The following is a 13,436-nucleotide window of genomic DNA, read 5'->3' on the forward strand; positions in this document are numbered from 1 at the left end:
TCTATTAAACAGATACATACTTAAAATTAACCTATGTTCCGGTAAAGAATTATAAAATAAGAACTACATTACGAAACATGCATGTCTATATATAAATATATAAATTATATTCTAAACTAAACTACTATTAATGTATGCTCTTTCTACATTATTGATTCAAATCGATAATCTAAGATACATACTTAAAACTAGCCTACATGCCGGTAAAGCATTATAAAATAAGAACTACATTATGAAACATGCATGTCTCTATATAAACACATAAATAATCTATTTTCTAAACTAAAACTACTATTAATAATCTACAAAAGAAATAGAACACACAACGCAACACTTGGGACTAAGCGACAACCTGTCGATAGACCAAACGCTCAAAATAATTAACACCGCAACGACTTGAGGAATTGCATACAGAAATTCTATCATCAAGCACAAATATGTAAACACACATTAAACGCACAATAATCTAGAAACAAAACCTTCAATACTATGTTGTCACAATACAAGATATATATGTATATATGAAATCAAATGATTGACACATAACCTCAAATACACAACACTATATCACTACAGAATCTAAATGAAAATCACTTTGCCAGAAATATATACATATATACGTGTGCGTGTGCGTGTTCTATCTTATTAAAAGAAATTAATATAAAATAAATAATTAACATTTCATTTCGTATGAACACTATATGGGCAAGAGAAATATGCATATAAATACGTATATATGTGTGTGTGTGTGTGCGTGCGTGCGTGTGCGTGTGTGTGTGTGGGTGCATATGTTTTATATTATCGAATACTCTATAAAATAAACTACTCGAAACAATAAATAACGCAATCGAAGAATCACAAAACATTAGCCATACTGAAGTGACACACAACATAAACATATATATATACGTATATTCACACGAGTTATACTATTTAATAATATTAATAAATAAATGTTCTAATTGCGGTAGAATAAGGAAAAAAACGAGCGACAGACGAAAATTACTTCGATATCAAACAAAACTAAAGACCCGTCACTAAAAACTTTACTGATGACATTTATGAGCGGCCATGTTGGATTTACACGCGTCATGGCGACAGGAATATTAGGGATTAATGGAAGTCAGGCGCGAGAAACAAATCATGAAAACACATTGTTAACACTTTTCTTTAATAAATTTTATGCGCAACTACAAATGTAAAAATATATATATATATAATTAATTAAAAAGGGGGGCAATATAAAATTAAAAAAAAAAATAGATAATCTAACACTATCACATTTAAAATATATATATATATATATTGAACACAAAACAAAATATATCAAAAAATTAATAATAATAAGGAACATCAAACAGCGAACCAACGAAATTGAAGCAGCTACACTAAATCAAAATCGAAGTAAGGAGCTCCGGGATAAAGTTCGCTGAACTCACGCATACACCAATAGCGCACAACAGGGGAAATTCCCTTTCTCCCAGAAGCATGGTGACGATGATGTGCCTCCAAAACCTCTTCGGGAATTTCATTCGCAAAACGAACTTTCACGCAACGATCGGTATCAACGATTTCAACCAGAGGGGGTTCCCTCTCCAATACGACGGTCTCTGCATCGAAGAAATTCTCGTCGAAAGTAACCAAATCGTCAAAGCCCAATTTCGACACGGTCTCGGCATCAATGTTGAATAGTTCCTCCAACCACTCTGATACTCGTGGTTTATCACAGGGCCGCTGCGTTTGATGGATCCTCCCGAGTCGCCCATGGGTTCTTCGGAATCCCTCTTTCGCTTGGGCTGAGAACAACACGGTATATTCTAAATAAAACGAAACAGGACGAATCAAGCGGACTAAAAACAAGACTAAATACGTACCAGGGAAGTCTGGAAAGGAACCTCTGATGGAAACGACTCCGCAAACATTGTTCGAACGTCGATCACCGAAGCCTAGGGAAATAGCAAAAAAGGAAAAAACAATCAAAATCACAAAACAACCATAATATGCAAACGTCCAAACTTACGCAAAACAACTCGAAGGAGGAGGTCTTTGTTATGGGAGAGCAGCGGAGTTGCGCGTGTTGCCCGAGCAAACATTGAAATGATAATGATGCTGCAGCCACCAGCCCTTCCACGCGCCGAAGAAACACCGGTAATTCCCACGGTACAGCACGTGGAAGTTTCTCGCGGAAAGGACTAGATCAGCGTGGAATGCTTCAAATTTCCTAGACGCTAGCTCAGCAGAAACACAGGACTGATAGAAACTAAGTCGAAATATGGAATTTACATTTTGTCACGTACGATTCCAAGAAACCCAAACTGCAACATCCCGATTCCCACGGAAGCATACCCCCAGTGGATCACCACCCCGTGGGGGATGGCATTATAAATAAGTGTAGCAACATAGCGCAGCGTTCATTAGTTTGTACATAATTCTTGTGATCGTTTGTCATTACGGCTCATTATTCTTTGTTCATTATTCTTTGCGTTCGTTATTGCGCTCATCACTGCGTTTAGAAATTTTGTATTGTATTTTGCGTTTCGGGGTCTTTAGTTTTCCGGTAAAGAAAAGAGAGTTGCGACTAAGTAAAAAGAAAATTTTATCTTTGAAGTCCTCATTTCATCGCTTAGACACAAACGCGCATTGTAATTGCGGTATTAATCTAGTTAGTAAATTGTTCTGTCCGTATCGAAATAGATAAATAAAGTAAACGTTGATAGTAAACTATATTCGAGTTCAAGTAATAAACCCAGCAAAAACTTCGACGACTAACGGAGCAGCTGAGGTAATGGCGCCAGATAGCGCCTACTCCTCAAGGTAAGAAAATTAATTTTGAGAATTTCCTTCTTCTCTGATAATTTCGTTGCCCTCGAGAATCGAATTAGAACTTCCTACCATCGATCTCGTTTTATTTTCGTGAACGGTTTTGAAGATGGAATCATTTGTAAACTTTAAACAAAGGAGTTGTCCGCTGTGTCGGCTTGTGCGAACGGTGTTTTCAGCTACTGAAACACCCACTGATCTTCGCATTCCTCCTCCCATCGTTGGCAAAATATTGCCCGTCTTTGGGCAAGGCTTGCGAAATCACACAAATCCCGCACAGAAAGGACTATCAAATACATCGTCGGGGTCAATCGAAAATTAAGAGCAATACCGGCATTGCTAATAACCGATATTCTTGCCATCGTTGCATGCGATTGTAAGAGAGAAATAGCAGAACAATTTCCCTTCGGAAATTTAACCAAGGGATCGTTCGCTGTGTTGGCTTGTGCAAACGGTGTTTTCGATTATCAAAAACACCCGTCGATCTTCGCATTCCTCCTCCCACTGTTGGTAAAATACTACCCGTCTTTGGGCAAGGCTTGCGAAATCACACGAGTCCCACGCAGAGAGGATCGTTAGAATCATCCTCGATTATTAAACTCAAAAGGCAAGAAAATCGTGGTAACAGAATCCATCGTAGTAAACGAATTGAGTTTCGGTTCTAACGGCAAACTACTACAGCGAAATTAAAAGAGAAGAAGAAGTCAAACGTAAAAATAAATTTATATAAAGCAACGAAAAATCTCACGTTCCTATCTAATCCAGCAACGCTAAAATATATATATCCAGCTAATAAAATATATATATACAATAACCTAAGCAATTCTACGTCGAAATAAAAATCCGTTCAACGAGGAAAAATATTTATTGTACCCAGCTTTAATCCTCTCCCGTGCTAGTATCCCTGCGCATAGCAGGTTAGCCAAAAGGTGGAATTCGTTTACCAGTTGCATTAAGTGTCAGTTAACGTTACCCATTAAATGTAAAAGAAAATCATAAAATAAAATATTTTGAAATAGTCCTTAGACTATTTCTGGTGGCAGCAACTACCGTATTAATTAGAAATTTAAATCAGTATTAAATACACAGAAATATCATTTCAATTTATTTCCCTTCAGATTAAATTCAAACTCAAACTATAAAAAAAAATTTTTCAGTAAAATTGAAACTTAAGATTTGATCGATTTAAACAAATTGATACGTAACAGATTAGTAGATTAAAATTTTTGGTGACGGCGGTGGGATCCGCTTCACGGAGGATTAAAATTGGTTTAAACGGTTCGATACGCTCCATAGAACCTTAAAGTTGTCACGCTTGTCAATAAAATATATATATTTAAGAAACAATGGCGACTGTAGTGGAATCGTTGGACGAAGAAATGGTTTTGACATTGTCGGAAAAGCTTAAAGCATGGGATGCGAATTTTCGCGATGTGAGTGCAAAACTCGCCGAATTACAAACCGGCTTATTCGAACTTAAAACAAAACAGGAACCTAAAACACCCGTATCGTCGCCGACAACGCAACAAGAAACGGTCCAGACGAGTGTACATGCCCAGCCAATTAAGCTAAAAGACGCGATCGAATCGGTGCCAGTGTTTGACGGACATCGACCATCGGTATTCCACTTTTTAAGAGCTTGTGAGCGCGCGCGAAATATGATTCCCAGATATCAAGAACCTCAATTAGTAAAATTGTTAGTAAATAAGCTTCGTGGACACGCGTTCCTCGCCATCGAAGACACGGAATTAATGAGTTTAAATGATTTCGGAAACAAATTAAAGGATCTATTCGGCCCAAAGAAATCTCTTAACGAATATAAAGGAGAATTAGGAACGATATTTCAACGACCCGGGGAAGACATATTAGATTATATGGATCGCGTTAGAAATCTTAGATTGGCAATAATGGACGGAGAAAGAGGCGACTACGGCATCATATCCCCCGACATCCAAGATACTATAGATTGGAAAACGAGAGAAGCTTTCGTTAAAGGACTTCCGAACGAGGTATATGTACGAGTAAAAATAGCAGGGTACCATACTTTAGAAGATACTTGCGTATCGTCAAGCCGTTAAAGCAACACACGAATTGAGACAAATAACCGATAGAACACGACCCCATCGACCGACACCCTCGAACTATTACAGACGCGACAACGCACGTCCCTCGAACACTAACAACAATATCAGAAACAACCGCCAAGATCGAAGATCGGTACCTCCATCGCAGAATTTTCCGAATACTACTAGACAAAACATCACGTGTAATTATTGTAAAAAACCCGGGCATTTAGTGAAGGACTGTTACAAATTTAAAGCCCGAGTAGACGCCGGATTAATCGTACCCTATGCTTCGAGACCGTCGGGAAACCAAACACGTCCTTCGGGAGAATGGGGCGAGCCACGAGGGAACGATACGCCGAATCGCCCAAGAGTACAGGCGGCAATCAGGCGACCGGCGCCGACGGCAACAAACAGGACGAGGGCAGCCACCCACGCGAGATCGACTCCACCACCCATAACGAGAGACGGAGCGAACGCAATGCCGACTATAAGATCGAACGAACAGCCACTAAATACTGTGGGGGAGTCATCCCACAACCAAACAAGGCCACAGACAGAGAATCCAGAATCTCAAGACAAAAGGGAAAGAGCGAAGCACAAGCAACCGGCGAAGGAAAATCATCAAGAGTTGAATTCAGATTCGGAAGGCGACCTCTCCGAATTATTTCAGTAAAATTTAACGATTCTCCAACGATCCCAACTGCACGAATAGTTTTCCCAAATCTAAAAACTAAGACGAGTTTATTATTAGACTCTGGATCGGAAATCAATATTATCAAGAAACCTGCTTTACCCGATTCAGGCATCATCGACGAGAAAGAATCAATTGAAGTGCGAGGAATTACGGCAACAAGCCTGGTCTCCCTAGGGCAGACGGTAATACAGGTTGCGGGCCATCCGGTTATTTTTCATGTAGTCGATGATTCATTGCTAATCGATCAAGACGGAATCCTAGGATCCGAATTTTTTGCAGGTTGTAAAGCTCGTTTAGATTATGAAGAAAAACATATAAAGTGGGGAAATATTTATATTCCCTTCGATACTAAGGAGAAAATAATTATACCGAAGCGAAGTTCAATAACGTGTTCAATTAATATCGCTAATCCAGAGATAAAAGAGGGATTTATTCCAAGAATCGAGCCGAGCAAGGGAATCTATTTTGGAAATGCAGTTGTGAGGAATCATAAAGGAAAAGGCTATATAAGAGTAATAAATACTACTTCAAGAGATTACGAATTTACAACACCGACGATGGTAATTAAAGAATTTGAAAATCCCTCCTCGCTTCCTAGGACAGCGTGTAATACAGTTCTAAAATCGAAGGAAAGCAGATACGAAAAAATAAATGAGTTACTACGACTCGAACACTTGAACGAAGAAGAAAAGGAAAATGTTAAAAAATTGATTCGTAACAATCAAGATAGATTTCATATTCCAGGAGATACATTAGAAGCAACTGAAGTTCTGGAACATAGAATAATTACAACGGATAATATACCAATTAATACTAAACAGTATCGATATCCACCAATACATCGAGAAGAGATAAATCGACAGATTCAAGAATTACTAGATACGGACGTAGTGGAACCATCAATATCTCCATATAACTCCCCGTTATGGATTGTGCCCAAAAACCCCGATTCGCAAGGAAATAAGCGCTGGAGATTAGTCATCGATTATAGAAAATTGAACGATAAAACGATTGACGATGCCTTCCCACTACCCAACATTACAGAAATATTGGATCAATTAGGAAGTGCAAAATATTTTTCCACGTTTGACTTGGCATCGGGCTTTCACCAGATCCGTATGTCACAGGAAGATGCCCACAAAACTGCATTTTCGACACCATACGGGCATTTTCAATTCAAAAGAATGCCCTTTGGATTAAAAAATGCCCCAGCAACATTTCAACGTTTGATGAATTCAATATTATCTGGTCTGCAAGGAATAGAACTATTCGTCTATCTGGATGACATAGTGATTTATTCCACGTCTCTCCAAGAACACGAAATTAAATTTAATAAATTAATGGAAAGACCGAGGAAAGCTAAATTACGATTACAACCTGATAAGTGCGAATTTTTACGACACGAGGTGAATTATTTAGGACATATAATTAGTGAGGATGGCGTGAAACCCGACCCAAAGAAAGTCGAAGCCGTATCAAAATTTCCACGACCAAAGAGGGCGAAAAATATCAAACAATTTCTGAGACTAGCAGGATATTACAGAAGATTTATACCCGATTTCTCCAAGGTCGCGAAACCATTGACACAACTATTAAAGAAAGACACTCCCTTTAAATGGACAGAAAATCAAGAAAACGCATTCAATAATTTAAAGACAGCGTTAGTGACGAAACCCATCCTGCAATATCTAGACTTTTCTAAACCCTTTAACCTTACTACAGACGCATCAGGATATGCAATAAGCGGTGTACTGAGTCAAGGGCCAATCGGAAAGGATTTGCCGATTGCGTATGCCTCAAGGCTATAAAATCCCGCCGAACAAAACTACTCTACCATAGAAAAGGAGTGTCTGGCAATTGTTTACAGCGCAATACACTTCCGACCGTATCTTTACGGAAGAAAGTTTACCATCGTAACCGATCATAAACCTTCAGTGTGGATGCATTCTATCAAAGATCCTACTTCAAGAATTTGGAAATGGAAATTAAAGTTATCGGACTTCGAATTTGATATTGTACACAAAGAAGGCAGGGCGAACGCAAACGCAGACGCATTATCTAGGAATCCTCCGGAAGTTTGTTTACCAATCAGAAAGAGAGAGGAAGTCTCACCGATTCGCTATCCTGTCTCAAAAAGATTCGAAATAGATACGTCAACCGAAGACTCTCCCATATTCGAAGCTAAACCACACGTCTTGCCTCAATCTAGTGATTCTAAAAATCAAGGGTTTTACCCGAAAACAGTTTACAATAGAAGAAACCCCCATAAAATATTTAGACCAAGCATTAGCAGAAATCGATGTAAGTACAGATAGAGAAATAACCAATCGAGAAAAAGAAGGCACGGATACAACAAGCGAAAAAGAGACCTCCACTGTAATTCCAGAACTAATTCAACAACGAGAAAAGGACACGAGACCTACGATAATTGCTGAACTAAGAATTTCAGAAACCCAAGACTCAATTGCGAGAGTAAATGACCATAAAGTAGTATTTATAGATATACATGGCAATCCGATAGATAAAGGAGCCTTAGAAATGAAGGAAACGGGAAAATTGCCTTGTTATGAAGATTTAATATTAGAAAAAGCAAGATTGAATTACGATTCTGGAAAATACATTGTATCCCTATCGATAAAGGAAAATAGAAATATTCCAATAACACCAGAAAATTTATTAAACTCGCTAAGATCTCTATTAGACGTAGTAAATGAAAAACAGTTAACTTCGTTTAGCATTAGCAAAGGAAACTTGGAGGAAATACCCTGGCGATATACAATCAGAAAATTAAAGGAAATATTTATGGAAAAAACCTTAACCATCACCATTTGCACTGGAGAAGTAATTACTCCACCTGTGGAAGCGCGGAACAACATAATACGAGAAAAACATGAATCAAGCGTAGCAGGACACAAAGGAATTACCAAAACTTATCAAAGAATACGACAACACTACTATTGGGAAAATATGAAAAAGGAAATTCAAGATTACGTAAGAACATGTAAGGAATGTCAATTGAAGAAACTCACAAGAATAAAAGCAAAACAACCAATGGTACTTACAGACACACCAGGTAAAGCATTCGATAAGATTAGCCTGGATATTGTAGGTCCATTACCAAAAACTCAAAAGGGAAATGAATATATATTAACCATCCAAGATTTATTAACAAAATACTCAATCGGGATTCCACTAGGAGGAATCTCTTCAGCCGAGATAGCGGACGCTTTTGTAAAGCGATTTATTTGCCGTTTCGGATCACCGAGAGCTATTTTCACTGATCAAGGAACGAACTTTACATCCTCACTAATGAAGAAAGTAGCAAAGAGATTCCGCATCAAACAATATACCACGACGGCATATCATCCACAAAGTAACGGTTCAATTGAAAGATCTCACCACGTACTGATTGAATATCTCAAATTATACATTGAAAATTCCAGAAATTGGGACGAATGGGTAGAATTAGCTATGTTTTCCTATAATACCTCTGGACACGAAGGAACGAAATTCTCCCCGCACGAATTAGTTTCTGGACATCTAGCCAGAGAACCTACTGGTGAAGTAATAATCGAAGAGAACATGGAACCAACATACGCAGAATATCTCGAAGATCTGTTCGATAAAATTAACACCGTACAACGAATGGCGAGAGAAAATTTGATAAAATCCAAACTAAGATCAAAAGAATACTACGACCGACGAATCAACCCCCAGGATTTTAAAATAGGAGATTCGATATATTTACTAAAAGAACTCAGTAAAGGAAAATTCTCCGATCAATATACTGGACCATATAAAGTGCTAGAAATCTTGCAGAACCAAAACGTCAAGATTGAAGTAAAGGGGATTCCGCGAACGGTGCACTTAAACAAGCTAAAACTAGCGCATAACCGAAATAAGCAATGAATAAAGTGATTTCGGTGGGCAGCGTAGTGCAGTAGTGTATGTTGTAGTGCTGTTCGTCGAATAATACAGATATCGAACACCTAAAAGGAAAAGGGAAAATTATTATATGTGTTTCAATTATTGCTTAATTATAAAACGTGTTAACTCAATGAATAATTAACTAGTGAAAGCGAAAGTTACCTTGTGAACAAGTGATCAACATACAAGGAAGTGTACGTGCAAGTATAGGTTATGGATCATTGTTCGTGGAACGTAATGTATGACAGTAACCTAAAATAAGTGAATAAATTAGTCTCAATTGTCTCAGTGCAAAATACAAGGTTACTAAGTGTTATAACTATATTGTGAATAAATCAAAAGGAAGTGTGACACTGTCCATCGAATAATACAGATAGCGAAAACCTAAAAGGAAAAAAGAAAATTATCAGGTGTACTCCAATTATTGTTTGAATATACAACGTGTTGATTCAATAAATAATTAAAAGAGTGAAAGTGAAAGTTACCTTGTGAACAAGTGATCATCATACAAGAAGGTTTACGTGCAAAATAGGTTATGGCTCCCTGTTTGCGGAACACCATGTACAACAGTCAGCTGAAAAATAAATGAACAAATTAACTTCAACAGCCTTAATGCAAGATACAACAGTACTAAATGTCATAACAATACTGTGGAAGCATGCCACTGTTCGTCGAACAACACAGATAGCGGAACCCTGAAAAGGAAAAGAAGTTTATTACTAGTGCTCCGATTACTGTTTGAATGTGAAATGTGTTAGTTCAACGAATGATTAAAACAGTGAAAGTGCAACTTACCTCATGAACAATTAATCACCATACAAGGAAGTGTACATGCATGAATGTCGCAGATTAACAAAAAGAAATAAAATAGCTGATAAGTGTAGAAAGTGGTTAGAAAATAATTAAGATAGATTAATTGAAAGTAAAGGGATATCTTATTATGTATTAATCTACGTAGTATTGTTATATTATTATATCTAACATGTAGAAGCAGATTTTGTAATACACAATAGCGGTCGCACACACAATGCATTATACACATATTAAACTAAATAAACTAAACAGTACCTTTATGGCCACAGATATAAGACGATTGAAGACAACCGTAGTAAGTATCCAAGGCATATCGAAGAATCAGATGATGTTGTGGGAATGATCTAGGTAAGTGATGCAGCATCGAAAAAGTAGAATCTGAAGAATTACAGACAATATTAATCTAACAAGTAGATTTTAATCACTAATAAGGGAACTAACTCATATCATACACAAAATAATAGCAAATAGCAAGTACATGCAATAATAAATTAATAGGGAAAATAAGAAAGGTTAATAAACACAGGAATAGGTTAGAAATTAATCAAGATAGACTAACTAAATATTAACAACATGACTGAACTCGGTGCAAAGGAATAAAGTTACGTTACACAAAATATCTGGTAACACAATACACAAAAAAAAAAGAAAAAAAAACATTAACTAAATCAAACGAGATTTATATAAATGCGAGTCACGTATAATCAAAACAATGACTATCGAAATTCGAAAACAACACAATCCATGCTATCGCATTAAGGTAGCACACGGTATTGACACACACAATATCATGAAACACAAACAATATTACAGAAACACTACAAAATAAATTATAATGATTAACAAATTAACTATTTCAACAACACGCAACTGTTGACATTAAACAAACGATACACGCAAGCGACCATATTGAAAATTCGTTGCGCGCACCCCACACATACGCACCCCAACACAAATAATAGCCAGTACAATGTAATACAGCATTGCAATAGCATTGCAATAGTACAAAAAAAAATATAATAAAAAAAAATAAAAAAGAGAGAGATAAGGAAAACATATATAATAAACAACAACTAACATAACCATAACATATTATATATTATACCACATACAGGGATACAGTATTTGTACAAAGGGATAGGTCCGAACAAAACTTATAAAAAATTATAAAATATATATATTAACTGTTTTTGTATGTATGTACAGAACAGGTGGCGAGTTCATCAACCCTAACATAGAGGACTCAAACGGGCTCGTACCCGCATTCGATCTGAAAGCGACGGAGAATGTTCAGTCTTGCCTCTGTGTTCGGTTGATACGTTCTGTCTACCATTTAGATAACGGTCATCTTTGTCAAGACTGTTTCGATAACTTAGATCCAGACGACCAGGACCTATGTGACGACCCACCCACTCATTTCATATGCGGAGTACCTGCAAGAACACGAATATCATACTGTCGCATGTGTGATATAAACCTAGCGGACATACAACCCGCTATATCATGCCTCCAATGCATGATCATTTACACTAATCTAACTCACCTTGAAAGAAACTTTTTAGTTCAAGGAACAGTGATCCGCGCCGTAGAACTATGAAGTACTTGTATGCTACGCACAAGACCAAACACCGACGCTATCCACCTATAAACAAATGACATTTATAACTATGCACATAATTTTCACTTATGTTTACCAATATATATACACGCATGTTGTAAAGTAGGCGATATTTATAACACTCACTTCCATTGATAATGCAAGTGACTCGTAAAATAAGTCGTCATATTTACCATTACACGCACATATATATATATATATATATATATATATATATATATATATATATATATATATATTCAAAGACAAGCTATAATTGTAATATCTATTCCTATTGATAATGTATACTTATATATTTATAACGATAAAACAAATCTCATCTATATTACTTACCAATACGTATGCATATATGTATATAATTATAACCCAGGTAGCATTCATAATATTTATTTTCACTGATAACATGTACGTAAAACCTAAAATAAAACAAAAGTTTTAATAATAAAAAAAAAGAGAGGAAAAAATAATATAATATATATATATATGTCGGAGATGAAAGAACACCGGAGCCTTTGGAATTTTGGATAATCCCGCAACATTGTAACCTAGAGTCTACTATAGCTGTAATTGAACAATTGTAGTTATTCACCCCGATTGTAATTGTTCGAGAGTCGTGATAATGAGCTTGGGCTCGAGGCGACAGTCAGTCGCCGAACGTAGCCGCGGTCACGGGATGAACGCTTTGCCTAGCAAAGGTATGGAGTAATTCTATAGCTCTCCTTAAAGGAAATATTCGTAGCGACACGCGACAGTAAACATTCCAACGGTCTCTGTCCCGTAGCTCGCCACACGCAGACCCTATTCTTCGAGTAAGATGATTGCCAGATGTCGATGCGTCTCCGCAGTACATGTTCAGCTAGCTCGAGGGCCCGTTATAAATCTTAAGATTTAGTCAACTAAAGTCCTTCAAACGGGCAAACAGTCTTTGTCCCAACTACGGGAAAATAGGGGAGACCTATTTTTCAACGAGCGGCGTCTCCCACTAGCATCTTTCCCTCGAGGACGGCTAACATCTCTTTCTAACCACCGATATGGAGATTGACCAATTAGCAGCAACGCCAATTTCCCTTACTTTCTGAACGAAGGCTTTTCTCGACGAATCCGATGATCTCGTATCCTTAGACACACCCCATTATAGTTTTCCTCTGTGGCATCATCGGGAAGGGAAAGGCATTCTTTCTCGCGATCTCATTGATGAAAGGAGTAATTCTTTACGACCAGTGAATATTACGCGTCCGACTTAGATTTTGTGAGTACGTTCATCTATCATTCCGTCGACCGCGGATTCGTTATTGAACCTAGGATCATTGTCATTGGTATCTCGAGCACCTAACTACCGCGGTTACTTGTCCGGTTCTATAATAATCGTATTTGCACTAGTCAATGTCTTCTCCATTGCATAACGACAACGTGTAACCCAAACGAAGATTCGTTTCACGCCCCTAACCCTAATTCTAATGTAAAGACGACATATATATATATATATATATATATATAT

General features: G+C 37.2%; 1 protein-coding gene and 2 long non-coding RNA genes across 4 annotated transcripts; all 3 read right to left on the reverse strand.

The window, feature by feature from the left end:
- Positions 1-1,278: 1,278 nt before the first annotated feature.
- On the reverse strand, positions 1,279-2,820 carry LOC117237624. Of its 2 annotated transcripts, none has more exons than XM_033501777.1 (3): positions 2,021-2,820; positions 1,875-1,946; positions 1,279-1,790 (listed from the first exon to the last, which is right to left on the reverse strand). In XM_033501777.1, exons 1-3 carry the CDS (start codon positions 2,091-2,093, stop codon positions 1,384-1,386), a joined length of 552 nt encoding a protein of 183 aa, XP_033357668.1. In that variant the 5' UTR covers positions 2,094-2,820; the 3' UTR covers positions 1,279-1,383. The 2 variants fall into 2 exon arrangements, with proteins under 2 accessions (XP_033357668.1, XP_033357667.1); XM_033501776.1 differs by having other exon boundaries at positions 1,281-1,796; positions 2,021-2,817.
- Positions 2,821-10,574: 7,754 nt separating this feature from the next.
- Positions 10,575-11,309, reverse strand: LOC117237623. Its single transcript, XR_004494037.1, has 2 exons — positions 11,173-11,309; positions 10,575-10,698 (listed from the first exon to the last, which is right to left on the reverse strand). It is a non-coding gene; the product is annotated as an uncharacterized LOC117237623 (long non-coding RNA).
- A 90-nt stretch (positions 11,310-11,399) lies between these two features.
- LOC117237622 lies at positions 11,400-12,294 on the reverse strand. The gene is made up of 3 exons (XR_004494036.1): positions 12,272-12,294; positions 11,864-11,962; positions 11,400-11,753 (listed from the first exon to the last, which is right to left on the reverse strand). It is a non-coding gene; the product is annotated as an uncharacterized LOC117237622 (long non-coding RNA).
- Positions 12,295-13,436: the final 1,142 nt, after the last annotated feature.

Source organism: Bombus vosnesenskii, unplaced genomic scaffold, assembly GCF_011952255.1.
Source record: "Bombus vosnesenskii isolate JDL3184/JDL3185 unplaced genomic scaffold, Bvos_JDL3184-5_v1.1 scf7180000013387, whole genome shotgun sequence".
NCBI lineage: Eukaryota > Metazoa > Arthropoda > Insecta > Hymenoptera > Apidae > Bombus > Bombus vosnesenskii.